Here is a 13,822-nt window from a genome sequence, read left to right as displayed (position 1 = left end):
CCCATAGACGGCAGCCCACCAGGCTCCCCCGTCCCTGGGATTCTCCAGGCATATTGGCGTATAATTGATAAACAACGCTGTGATAGTTTCAGGTGGACAGCAAAGAAACTCAGCCGTAGATACACATGTCTCCATTCTCCCACAAATTCCCCTATCATCCAGGCTGCCACGTAACACTGAGCAGAGTTCCCTGTGCTACACAGTCGGTCCTTGTTAGACCATTTTGAATATAGCAGTGTGTGCATGTCCATCCCAAACTCCCTAACTCTCCCTTCCAACCATTCTTCCTGCCCCAGCAACCGTAAGTTCGTTCTTATGGTTCATTCTATGAGTCAGAAACTAGTGATTTTTATCATTTATGTCCTTGGCATTACAGTGCAAAAGGCCTTCCTTCTCTTTAAAACCATACTTTTCCTATTTGTTCATTATTTTAATGATACCACTTTTGATGAATTTATGAATGAGTAATATTTTTTCTCACTAGTGGATTGACTGAATTCTATATCCTTTCTCTTCCATTAAAAATGTCAACTTTGATTCAAGGTCAGCATCAGGGGGGCATAAGATGCCCTCTTCATCTCCTTGCTTCAATCTACAACTAGTAAAACATCCATGACTCAGCCAAGGTTCCTCTGCCCAGCACACCAGGACCCTGGAGAGACCCCCACACCTGTGTGTCTGAAGGTGGGCGCACTGGAACATACCGAGGAGGCAGGATTAGCAGGGCAGCGGAGGCGGGGCCTGCAATCCCCAACTGGGGACGCTCCGTGAGGTCAGGTCACTAAAAACCATGGTAACATGGCATCACAGCAACAAGATGACAGCTCTCCAGACACCGAACTTAAAGTCACAAAAGTCAGTGACACCACTGATTTGCTGCTGTTGCTGGTTAGTTGCTCAGTCATGTCCGACTCTGCGACCCCACGGACTGCAGCACACCAGGCTCCTCTGCCCTTCACACCCCTTCTCCACTGGGGACCACAGCAGCTGATGCTGAAGCTCCAGGCAGAACCACAGCAGCAGGGGTGTGGTGCCCAGGACCCCGACTTCCAGCATGGAGGTGCCCTCAGCCACAGGGAGGAGGCTGACAACCCCAGCCGCTCCAGCCACCTCATCCCCTGCCTGAGGCAATGGCACCCACAAAACAACTGGACAACCCCAGACCCAGGGAGACGCCAGCCACCCCAGCTCATTCCCACTCCAACTCTCCATACTAGGGCGCAGTGACCTGACCCCGGCAAACCCCCACCATGGGGGTGGGAGTGTCCTCCATCCCAGTGCCCCCTCAGCAGCAACGCCAGTGACAGCAGAGACCCATGACCCCGGAGGCACACGGAGCAACAACAGGCAGTGGGGAAGCATCCAGCAGAGCTGTGGGTGTGGAAACACTGTCTCAAATGCAGGCAGAGGCCACTCAGGGAAGAGACCCCAAAAACTTGAGTTACAGCGCCACCTACTGAAAATCCAGGAAAAAGGCCTCTAGTCATCAATCTGCTGAACTCAAATCAAAGTTAAAAAAGCGTTACTGAAATGAGAAAAGTGTTTACTACTTCAAATGTACCAGCAGAAGAGAAATCCATCCAGTTTCACACACACACGCCAAAGAAACCATGATAGCATGGTATTGCAGAGACAAAAATGACAATTCTTCAGAAATCAAACTTAAAGAATTTAGTAATCTGATTTATTGTTGTTGTTGCTGTTCAATCCCTCAGTTGTGCCTGGCTCGCTGTGGCCCCATGGACTGCAGCACACCAGGCTCCTCTGCCTTCACTATCTCCGGGAGGTGTCCACTGAGTCAGCAATGCTATCTAATCATCTCATTCTCGGTCGCCCCCTTCTCCTTTCCCAGAATCAGGGTCTTTTCCAGTGAGTCAGCTCTTCGATCAGGTGGCCAAAGTGTTGGATCTTCAGCTTCAGCATGGGTCCTTCCAGTGAATATTCAGGATTGATTTCCTTTAGGATTGACTGGAAGACTCTCAAGAGTCTTCTCCAACACCACAATTCAAAACATCAATTCTTCAGCAATCAACTTTCTTTATGGTCCAACTCTCACACCCATACATGACTACTGGAAAAACCATAGCTTTGACTATGTGGGCCTTTGTTGGCAAAGTGATGTCTCTGCTTTTTAATAGCTGTCTAGGTTGGTCACTGCTTTCCTTCCGGGGAGCAAGCATCTTTTAATTTTATGGCTGCAATCACCATCCGCAGTGACTCTGGAGCCCAAGAAAATAAAATCTGTCACCGGTTCCACTTTTCCCCCTTCTATTTGCCATGAAGTGATGGGGACTGGATGTCATTATCTCAGTTTTTTAATGTTGAGTTCCAAGTCAGCTTGAATCACCTTTCAGGAAGCATAGCCTTGTTGTGGTGAAGACGCTTACACAACTCAATGAATCTATGAGCCATGCCATGCAGGGCCACCCAAGACAGACAGGTCACAGTGAAGAGTTCTGACAAAACATGGTCCACTGGAGGAGGAAATGACAGCCAACTCCAGGATTCCTGCCTGGAGAACCCCATGACCAGTATGAAAAGAAAAAAGATATGACACCAGAAAGATGAGCCCCCCAGCTCTGCCCCAGGTCAGAAGGTGTCCAATATGCTACTGGGGAAGACAAAAGGGCAATTACTAATAGCTCCAGAAAGAATGAAGTGGCTCGGCCAAAGAGGAAATGACAGATGTGGATGTATCTGATCTAACTGATAGAGAATTCAAAATAGCTCTCAAGAAGAAAATTAATGAGCTATAAGAAAACTCAGAAAGGCAGTTCAATGAGCTTAGGAATAAAATTAATGGAATAGAAGTAATACTTTGCCAAAGAGACTGAAACTCTAAAAAAGAACCAAACAAAAATTGTGGAGTAAAAAATTCAATAAGTACGATGAGACAGGAAGCACTGGAAATAGAGCAGACCACATAGAAGAGAGAGTACTGAGCCCAAAGATAAAAATCTGGAAATGATTCAGGTAGAAGAAGAGAGAAAACTATGATTTTTAAAAAATTAAACAATTCCAGAGGAACTATCTAACCCCACCAGGAAAGGCCCATAAAGGTAGCGTGTGTCCCAGAAAGATGAGAGATGAAGGAGGGAAGAGAGTGTTTAGTTAAGGAAACTAGAGCTGAGAATGTCCCAAACCCAGGGGAGGAACTGGGCACGTGAGCCCATAAAGCTGCAGTAATTACCTCGGCACAAAAACACCTTATCACAGCGCATTAGAGCTGTCAAAAATGACAAAGAAATAATTTTAAATGCAGCCAGGGTTCTAAAAAAGGCAGAAACCTGCAAAGGAATCCCCATTAGGCTATCAGCAGATTTCTCATCAGAAACTACAGGCAAGAAGAGAGTGGAATATCAGAGCCAAAGATTAAAAGATGAAAACAAACTCTCAGCCAAGGATACTCTGTCCAGCAAAGTTATCCTTCAGATACAAAAGAGAAATAAAATCTTCCCAAACTGTGAGAGCTCATTACCACTAGACCTGCCTTACAAGAAAAGTTGAAAGAACCTTTTCTATCTGAATCAAAGAGGCAAAAGTACACAAAACTTTGAGTAAGGTAGACAGTAAGCAGACAGAGGAGTGAAACTCTGGGACTTCCCTGGTGTTCCAGTGCTTAAGACTCGGAGCTCCCAGTGTGGAGGGCTCAATCCCTGGTTGGTTAGGGAACTAAGATCCCACATGCAATGCAGTGCACAGTCATAAAAAAGAAAAAAAGAAAGACAAGTGAAACTGTATAAGAATAGATTGTTAAACAATTATAGAATAAAACTTTTTAAAATGCAGTAAAAATAACTAATTTGGTCACAAGCTCACAACATCATAAGGGATAATTTGAGAAGACAAAAAGATAAATGGGACAGAGGGAAAGGATAGAACCCATATAAGCAAATGAAGTTAAGATGCCAAATATCAGCAGTAAAAGGACTATATTATCTGATACATTTTACACAAAACTTCTTACTTCGTGAGTGACACGAAACATACATCTAAAAGAGGTACGTAAAACACAAAAAGGAGGAGACTGAGAAAACCTCATGGGAAATCACCTGGCTAAAATGGCAGACACACGGGAAAAGGCATAATGGAGATACAGAGCAACCAAAACACAAAAGATAGAATGCCAGCACTACGTCCTCACGCATTAACAATCACTCTAAACATAAACAGACTGAACTGACAAAGCAAAAGACACAGGGTGTCTGGATGGAATATAAAATGAGACCCAACCATATGCTGCCTCCAGGAGACTCAGCTCAGCTCCATAAACGAAAACAGGCTCAAAGTGAACAGGTGGAAGATGATACTCTGAGTAAATGGAAACCAAAAGAAAGTAGGGTGGCTATGCTTACACAGACAAAATAGACTTCAAGCCAAACAAGATAACCAAGGACAAAGATGGATATTATGTCACGTTAAAAGGGACGAGTCCTCAAGAGGTGATAACACTCATTCTTTATATAACACTTATTAACATATACGCACCTAACACAGGGGCATCAAAATATATAAAGTAACCATCCACAGACCTAAACACAGCAACACCACTGTGTTAAGCAAACTTAACATTCAACCTACATGAATTAATAGATCCACCAGACATAAAACCAACAAAGAACACCAGGCTTAAATGAAACATTAGATTACATGGATTTAATAGATTCACACAGAACATTCCATCCAAATGCAGCAGAATACACATTCTTCCCAGATGCTCTTGGAACTTTCTCAAGAATAAATCGTACATTGGGACACAGAACAAATCTCAATAAATTTAAGAAGACTGAAATCATATCTTCAAGCGTATTTTCCAAACACAATGATATGAAACTAGAGATTAACTACAAGAAGGAAGCTGGGAAAATCACAAATTTATGGAGACTAAATAGGATGCTAGTGGACAGCTATTGGGTCTGTAACCACGCAGGACGCTATGGGGTCTTCCCAGGACAGAACCCCTCTGCCACCACTACCATGCTCTCCACTTGGCTCTTGCTGTAGAAAAACGTTGACCTCCTACACCTTCCCTGCGTTCCAAAGAATAAATTTAATCAGAGAAGTGAAAAAATGCAGAAACAAAGGGAAATGGTCAAGCAAGACAAATAATAATTGTTTAGCCATGAAACAAAGTCAAAGGGCATTCAGTTCCTCTTCAAGGGCTATAGATAATATTCTGAGCCATGTCCTTTGAGCTGTTTTGCAGATACCGAAACTCCCACCAGGTGGGAGAAGTTAACTGTATGCTGCCCCAAAGCACATGGACCCCAGACTAGTTGGAACCCGAAGGTTGATGATGTTGACTCCTAATTACCTCACTATCAACAAATCAGAAGAATGTCCATGAGTTGATCACACATATTTCAACCCTCTCCCTCTCTCTTCTTTAAAAACCTTTCCCTGAAAGCCTCTGGGGAGTTCAAGGCTTGGAGGCATTAGCTGCCTGGATTCCTTGCTTGGTGCCTGCAATAAAGGCTGCACTTTCCTTAACCACAACTCAGGGTCAGTAGCTTGGCCTTACTGAGCACAATCAAGCTCAGTTCAGTAGCAAGTCAATAAAGAAGTTAAAGGAGAAATCAAGAAATACCTGAAGGGAAATGAAAGTATGCATACCAAAATCCATGGGGTTCAGCAAAAGTGATATTAAAAGGAAAGTTTACAGCAATACAAGCATACTTCAAGAAACAAGAATAATCTCAAACAATCTAACCTTAAACCTCAGTGAAAAAAGTGAAAGTGTTAAGTCGCTCTGATTCTTTGTGATGCCAAGGACTGTAGCCCGCCAGGCTCTTCTGTCCATGGCATTCCCCAGGCAAGAATATTGGAGTGGGTTGCCATTCCCTTCTCCAGGGGATCTTCCCAACCAAGGGATTGAACCTGGGCCTCCTAAACTGCAGGCGATTCTTTACTGTCTGAGCCACTTGAGAAGCCCTAGCCTTTAACCGTAAATCTAAAGGAACCAGAAAAAGAAGACTGAGCAAAGCTGGAACTCAGTATAAAGGAAGAAATAATTAAAAATCAGCAGAAATAAATAGAGACTAAAAAGACTACAGAAAAGATTGATGAAAACTAAGAGCTGGTTCTCTGAAAAGAAAAACAAGATTGACATACCTTCAGCTAGACTCACTAAGAAAAAAGAGGGCTCAGATAAACAAAGTCAGAAATAAAAGACAGAAAATTATGGTGGATGCCACAGAAATACAAAGAATTACAAGAGAATACTATGAAGAACTACACACCAAAAAACTGGACAACCCAGAAGAAAAAGAACATCCTTAGGATCATACTGCTTTCGGATACTGAAATGTAAAGAAACGGAAAATTTGAACAGGACTTCCCTGGTGGCCCAGTGGTTAAGAATCCGCTTGGCGATGCCACAGAGGAACTACCCCATGTGCCAAAACCACTGCAGCCCACACGCTGTGACCACTGAAGCCTCTACACCTGGAGCCCACGCTCCACAATGAGATCACCCGCCACAGTGAGAAGCCTGAGCACGGCAGCTAGACAGGAGCACCCCTCACCACCACTGCGGAAGGCCCGCGCGAAGACCCGGCACAGCCAGAAATAAACTGACTGACTCAATTTAATTTTAAAGAAAAAATCTGAATAGACTGACCACTAGGAAGAGACTGAAACAGTAATAGAAACATCCCCCAAAACAAAACTCTAGGCCCAGTGGCTTCACAGGTAAATTCTATCCAACATTCAAAGAAGACTCAATACTTACCCTTCTCAAACTCTTTCAAAATACTGAAAAGGAGGAAATGCTTCCAAATTAATTTTACCAGGCCAACATTAGTACCCTGATACCAAACCTGATAGGATATGAAGGATAGGAAAAATGAAGGATAAAAATCATACGATAACCTCAAAAGATGCAGAAAAGGCATCTGAAAGGACATGACATGCATTTATGATAAAAAAAAAAACTCTCAAAAAATGGGTACAGAAGGAGGATACCTCAACATAATAAAGGTCATATATGACAAACCCACAGGTAACATTATACTGGTGGAAAATTGAAAGCTATTCCTTTAAGAGCAGGAATGAGGAAACCCACTCATATATCTGACAAGAGGTTAACATCTAATATATTATTAACATACAACACAACATCAAAGAAAATATTATGATAAAAAACTAGGTGGAGGCTCTAAATAGACATTTTTCAATAAAAGACATTGAGAAGGCCAACAGGCACATGAAAGATGTTCAGTATCAGTAGCTATTAGGAAAGAAAAATGAAAAGCACAGTATTACCTCATGCCCAGTTAGAAAGGCTGTGATCAAAAATACAGGAAATAACCAGGATGTGGAGAAAAGAACCTTCTACACTGTTAGTCAAATGTAAATTGGTACAGCCACTATGGAGAACAGCATGGGAATTCCTCAAAAAATTAAGGCTAGATCTACCATATGACCCAGCAATTCCACTTCTGGATATTTATCCGAAGAACATGAAAACATGAATTTGAAACAGTGTCAGTTCAGTCGCTCAGTCATGTCTGACTCCTTGCGACCCCATGAATCGCAGCACTCCAGGCCTCCCTGTCCATCACCAACCCCCGGAGATCACTGAGACTCACGTCCATCGAGTCAGTGATGCCATCCAGCCATCTCATCCTCTGTCATCCCCTTTTCCTCCTGCCCCCAATCCCTCCCAGCATCAGAGTCTTTTCCAATGACTCAACTCTTCACATGAGGTGGCCAAAGTACTGGAGTTTCAGCTTCAGATCATTCCTTCCAAAGAAATCCCAGGGCTGATCTCCTTCAGAATGGACGGGTTGGATCTCCTTGCAGTCCAAGGGACTCTCAAGAGTCTTCTCCAACACCACAGTTCAAAAGCATCAATTCTTCAGCGCTCAGCCTTCTTCACAGTCCAACTCTCACATCCATACATGACCACAGGAAAAACCATAGCCTTGACTAGACGGACCTTTGTTGGCAAAGTAATGTCTCTGCTTTTGAATATGCTATCTAGGTTGGTCATAACTTTCCTTCCAAGGAGTAAGCGTCTTTTAATTTCATGGCTGCAGTCACCATCTGCAGTGATTTTGGAGCCCAGAAAAATAAAGTCTGACACAGTTTCCACTGTTTCCCCATCTACTTCCCATGAAGTGTAAGCACATGTATTTCCACCACAGCACTGTTTACAACGGCTGAGATACAGAAATGATCTCAGTGCCCAGAGTAAATTACTATATATAAATGGGTTGGTTACTGAATTTTTCAATATATTCCACTGCTTTATTATTGCATGAGTACTCCATTGTTTTAATCCCTGTCAAATATAGAGGTTTTACATAATCATCAGACGCCTGTCTCTCTTATCATTTTCAGTAAATTTTGATACTTGTTGTCAAGTCATATTTTAGCTATCTTTAGAAACATTTCATCAATTAAAAACAAATCCCTTGTAACAGTATTTTTAATTTAAATGATTATGTAAATTTCATTATTTTACATTGACATGTTTCATAGTAAATGTTATATAATTTAAAATTATATAAATTTATACATCAACTTGGAAAAAATCAACATATTCATGACAAGTAGCCACGTTGAGGAATGTGGCATCTCTTTCCGTTTATTCAAACCTATTTTAAATATTTAATTTGACAAACATTCTCCTCTCCATTGGAGTCACACTGTTATTTATTTTAATGCTACCTTCCCCACTGCAGTCTCTATTTACTGACAACAGAGAGTCAGGCATTGATATTCACGGATGTGTATTTGTGACCAGTCATCTGATGGGCCTGTTTTTCACCTGATTCTCACACTGAGCTAGGGACACCCTGGTTTTCTCTATCTTTTCCATTGTCTCTGATTCTCCATTTCCCACAGCTGGAACCTGTGTCTCCCAGGTTATCCCTGTCACAGCGAGCAAGTAGGGGCAGGCAGACAGCTGGGGGGCGGAGCAGAGACACGAACCCGCCCCTCCAGCTCCACCCCGTCTCAGGTGCCCCACCTCCTCGGGAGGAGACAGGTGCCCCCATCTGAGCCCACACCTGTGGCGGAGGTCCTCGGCACCCAGGACAGGCAGACAGATAGAGGCACACCCCGCCACGTGTGCTGGCCCCTTCTGGCACCCTACTCCAACCCTGCCCTGCCCCTCCTGCACAGCAGGGCTTTCTGACCCCCAGATGCCCCCCCCTCACGTCCCAACATCCACAAGAATCATCATCAGATCGAAAGCCTGTCCTCTGCACTTTCCCACAGCTGCTGCCTCCCTACTTTCAGATTTTACCCAGTTCCTCCCCAAAGCTTCCCCAAACTTGCAGGATGGTCCCAACCAGGCCACCTCCCTCTGGTAACTCTGTCTTCTGAATGTGCCTCTGTCTCTCTCCCTCTTCCTGAGCAACATGCCAGGCTCATTCACAGGTGCTGCCAGGAAGCCTCTGAAGTCCCTGTCTGACCAGTCCCCGTCCATTGGCCTCAGGTCTGGACAGAAGCACCTTCCCACTTAAGACTTGGGCTTCCTCCACTGGAATGTCCCAGCGGGAACTGGGGGTCAAGCCCTTGCTGAGCATCACAAGCCCCTTTGCCTCACTGGAATATGTGAAAATTAGAACCTGGGACCTCTTGCCTCAAGGCCCTAGCGCTAAGGAAAAACTCAGCTTCTTCTGGATCCAGGGACAAATCTGCTAATAATCTTCACCTAGACGAGGGCAACACGATTCCCTGGACTTTACACTCTTCGAATTCTTTTCTTTTTCTGTGGACTCCAAGACATCTGCCATTTTGCATCTAAATACAGCTTTTTTTAATTATTATTTTGTGTGCAATGTGCTGAGCCTTTACTTTCCAAATCAGGTTTTTCTCATTGAAACGTGATGGTTCCTCTTCTCCCCCTGGATCTGTCTAGGGGTGGGAGTCTGGGGTTCACAGGCTGCCTGATCCATCACTTTCCCGGCACCATCTGGGCATGTCCCTGTCCTGACTGCATGGCCGCTCCTCTGCACCACTTCTTGTGCATTTCAAACCAACATCCCACCATCTTCTACAACATCCCTCGTGGTTAACCAGCTTCTTGGTAACATCCAGCCTTTTCCAGCTTCCCTTCACCTTGGCCTCCTCGGTTAATTTTTTTTCTCATTTCCTAGATCCACCTGTTCTTAAATTTTATTCAAATATCACAACAGTGCAATCTAAGTTTTTCCAGAATAAATCACATTTCTAAATTATGATATCTTTACCTCTCGGGCATCACTTTTCCTGCTCATATGTAAAATAATCTTTTCAATGACCCATTTTATTTTGATTTTTACTCATCCTTAAATGGTGCATAAACTCTCCAGGCATAGAATATATTTTTGTAAACAGAATGAAGGTTTTTTATTTTCTCCTATCCCTTCATTTTCAACTTGTATATGATTAGAATCTCTTTTAGTTCTTAACTTTAAAGGTTAGATGCCGCTTGATGCCCAGTTGCTTGGAAAGTAAATAGCCAGAACCACAAGCAATTTCAGCAAGGAAGTATGATACCATTTAAAAGCTATTTCTAAAATACATAAACTAAAAAAGGTTGAAGCGCTCTCTCTGCTGCCTGGGGCTGAGCCAGGCATGTGGCATGAGCGCCTCCTCCCCCACTGACCGAAGGGGAGGCCCATCACCTTGGGCAGCCAGCCCTGCATCACCTCCACACACAACACTACTGACTCTGGTTTGGAGGACTCCCAACCACCAGGCCCCCGCTCAGCCCCCTGTTGCCAGCCCAGCTTACCTCCAGGTCCTGCCACCCACTGGCCTGGCTGAGAACCAGGTCCTTTTACTCCTACCTCACGGCGCTCTCTGAACCCCTGACCTTGGGCTCCAGGGACCCAAGACACATGAGTGCCAGGCTCTCCTGCTCTCACTCCCTCACCTCTATCCTCTTCACACACATGATCTTGAGAACCAGCTTCTCTGCCGTTACATCTTCTGCAGCCCCCAGGCTGGGGAGCTGCGCGGTGGGCCCATGGGACCCCTCCACCACCTGTCTTCACAGGGTCTCGGTTGCCTCAGGATTCAGAAGCACCAGTTTTTCCTCAAACATGCTCAGCTCCCTTTAAAACACATCCTATCAACTCCCTTTCTCGTGTCTTATTTAAAGAACAAATAATTATCCAATATTCACATACATTGCTCAAACTGTTTTTTAAGTTGATTTTGTCATAAAGTGCAGAAATCTTACCAGGAATCAAGCTGTTCAAGTACCATCCACATAGAAAATAAAGTCCTGAATCAAACAGAATCATCCAGCAAACCCATCCAAATGTCATGCCTGCCACTTCTGGAGACTGGTACATGTTATCCCACTGAATCCCTGGAAGGAAGAGAAAGGCCAGCGTCAGCACCGCTCATCCTCTTTCAGGGCAGACTTTGATGACCTGAGTCCACTGCGCCCAGGGGCAAAGCTGCTGCTGCTGCTGCTGCTGCTGCTGAGTCGCTTCAGTCGTGTCCGACTCTGTGCGACCCCACAGACGGCAGCCCACCAGGCTCCCCCGTCCCTGGGATTCTCCAGGCAAGAACACTGGAGTGGGTTGCCATTTCCTTCTCCAATGCATGCAAGTGAAAAGTGAAAGGGAAGTTGCTCAGTCAAGTCCGATGTCACTCAGTCCTGTCCGACTCTTAGTGACCCCATGGACTGCAGCCCACCAGGCTCCTCCGTCCATGGGATTTTCCAGGCAAGAGTACTGGAGTGGGGTCCCATTGCCTTCTCCGATGGTACTAACCTAGAACTCAATAAAATAAATGTTTCAGGGCGTCCCTGGTGCTCCAGTGGTTAAGAACCTGCCTTGCAGTACAAAGGGCACTGGTTGGATTCCTGGTCCAGGAAAATCCCGCATGTCACGGATCACCTAAGCCCGAGTGGCACAACTACAGAGCCCAAGCTCCAGGGCCGGAGAAGCGCAACTGCAGAGCCTGCCAGGCCACAGCTACTGAAGCCTGCGTGCCGGAAGCCCATGTTCCACAACGAGAGAAGCCACTGAGACCGGAAGCCCGCACACAGCCACTGGAGAGTAGCTCTGCTCACCCACACACAGCCACTAGAGAGTAGCCCTGCTCGCCCGCACACAGCCACTGGAGAGTAGCCCTGCTCGCCCGCACACAGCCACTAGAGAGTAGACCTGCTCGCCCGCACACAGCCACTGGAGAGTAGCCCTGCTCGCCCGCACACAGCCACTGGAGAGTAGCCCTGCTCGCCCGCACACAGCCACTGGAGAGTAGCTCTGCTCGCCGCAACTGGTGCAAACTCCACACATAACAACCCAACACAGCCAATAAATGAGCAAATAAATGTTGCAACATTGTGGACTTATTGGAATCTGGATCAAAATATTCAAACACTCTAACAGTAACCATATTTCTTCCATATTCTCATGATCCCGTTTAGTTTAAAAATCAGTTCAAAGAACTCAGGATAGGTCATTTCAGGATGACTCATCTGTTTTAATACAGTTTTAGTGTTGTATAGTTCAGGACAGTTCAACATGTTTTACCGAAAAGTCTGAGAATTTCAAGACAGGCACAAATTCATGAGCTAATGTAATGAGATCTGGAGTTTGGTTTCATATATGGTATACATTTTCCCTGCATCTTCAACGTACCACAAAATCATATAAACATCTAAGAAATACACGTCTCCTCTGGTCTAGAATTTTAGTTGCCAAAATCCCAATATAAGTGAAGATTATTGCCAACGGTTTTTTAAATGTTTGTAGGGCGATCAGTGGGAGAAGGCAATGGCACCCCACGCCAGTACTCTTGCCTGGAAAATCCCATGGGCGGAGGAGCCTGGTAGGCTGCAGTCCATGGGGTCACTAAGAGACATGACTGAGCGACTTGACTTTCACTTTTCACTTTCATGCATTGGAGAAGAAAATGGCAACCTGCTCCAGTGTTCTTGCCTGGAGAATCCCAGGGACGGGGGAGCCTGGTGGGCTGCCGTGTATGGGGTCGCACAGAGTCGGACACGACTGAAGTGACTTAGCAGCAGCAGCAGCAGCAAACCAACACCAGGATCTCCTTCCAAACCTTCTGCTTAGTAACTGACACTCTCTACTCTATCACTTGAAACATGATAACTATACAGTTCCAAAAACCTGAGTCACTTAGAGTCACTACTTAAAAAACTGCGTCCTCTTACCTGCCTCTTGCCCTTCTAGGAATGTAATAAAAAACACTCCTTGTCCAAAGGCGGTTGTGGAGAGGAGGCACTGCCCGCAGATTGAGGGAGAGAAGAGAAAAACAGAGAGTTAGTGCTTGACTGGGGACCAGGGAAAATCCACAGCACTGAATTCAAAGAGAGAAACCACTGCACGTTCAGGCGCGAATGATGTAAACCACCGCTCCAGGTGGTGGTTCCAACGTCTGAACCCAGGACTGGGCCACGCATCATTCCGTTCTGAAAAGTGTGACAACAAGCCAGTTTTAATGTTAAAAGGAATTACTTCTCTTTACTGCAGTGTTTGAAGTGTCATAAATCCAACGCACTATACACAGAAACCTATAACACCAAACAGTGGAAAATGGAATAGAGCAATTCACTGTGTTTTATTATTAAGTGAAGGCCCTGGAGCACACTGAAGGCAGACTGGATGCCGAACACACACGATTCTACGTGAGAAGAGGGTGCATTGGAGGAAAACTGTTATTTCATCTCAAGTGGAAGGTCTTGTGTTTAAGGAAAAAAAAAAAAAAAAACCTTACTGGAAAAGTATCTCACATTTAAAAATATAATGTACAGGAGTCAGACTTTTTATTTGCTAGAAGCAATTTCAGCATATAAAAAGGAAATCAGCCTTCATGTACATAAAATCTTAAATCTAAGGAC

At 44.7% G+C, this 13,822-nt stretch overlaps 1 protein-coding gene across 1 annotated transcript in view; it reads right to left on the bottom strand.

The window, feature by feature from the left end:
* The window catches only part of ABCA13 (ATP binding cassette subfamily A member 13), a 353,566-nt gene that overhangs the window by 234,360 nt on the left and 105,384 nt on the right, over positions 1-13,822 (bottom strand). Inside the window, exons 25-26 of the mRNA XM_027538443.1 lie at positions 13,136-13,205; positions 11,180-11,311 (exon numbers count right to left, since the gene is read on the bottom strand). Coding sequence (XP_027394244.1) covers positions 11,180-11,311; positions 13,136-13,205 — 202 coding nt within the window. The remainder of the gene's footprint in view (positions 1-11,179; positions 11,312-13,135; positions 13,206-13,822) is intronic.

This window comes from Bos indicus x Bos taurus, chromosome 4 (assembly GCF_003369695.1).
Source record: "Bos indicus x Bos taurus breed Angus x Brahman F1 hybrid chromosome 4, Bos_hybrid_MaternalHap_v2.0, whole genome shotgun sequence".
Classification (NCBI taxonomy): domain Eukaryota; kingdom Metazoa; phylum Chordata; class Mammalia; order Artiodactyla; family Bovidae; genus Bos; species Bos indicus x Bos taurus.
Note: the sequence above shows the minus strand (reverse complement) of the source record. Positions and strands in the feature narration are given on the sequence as shown.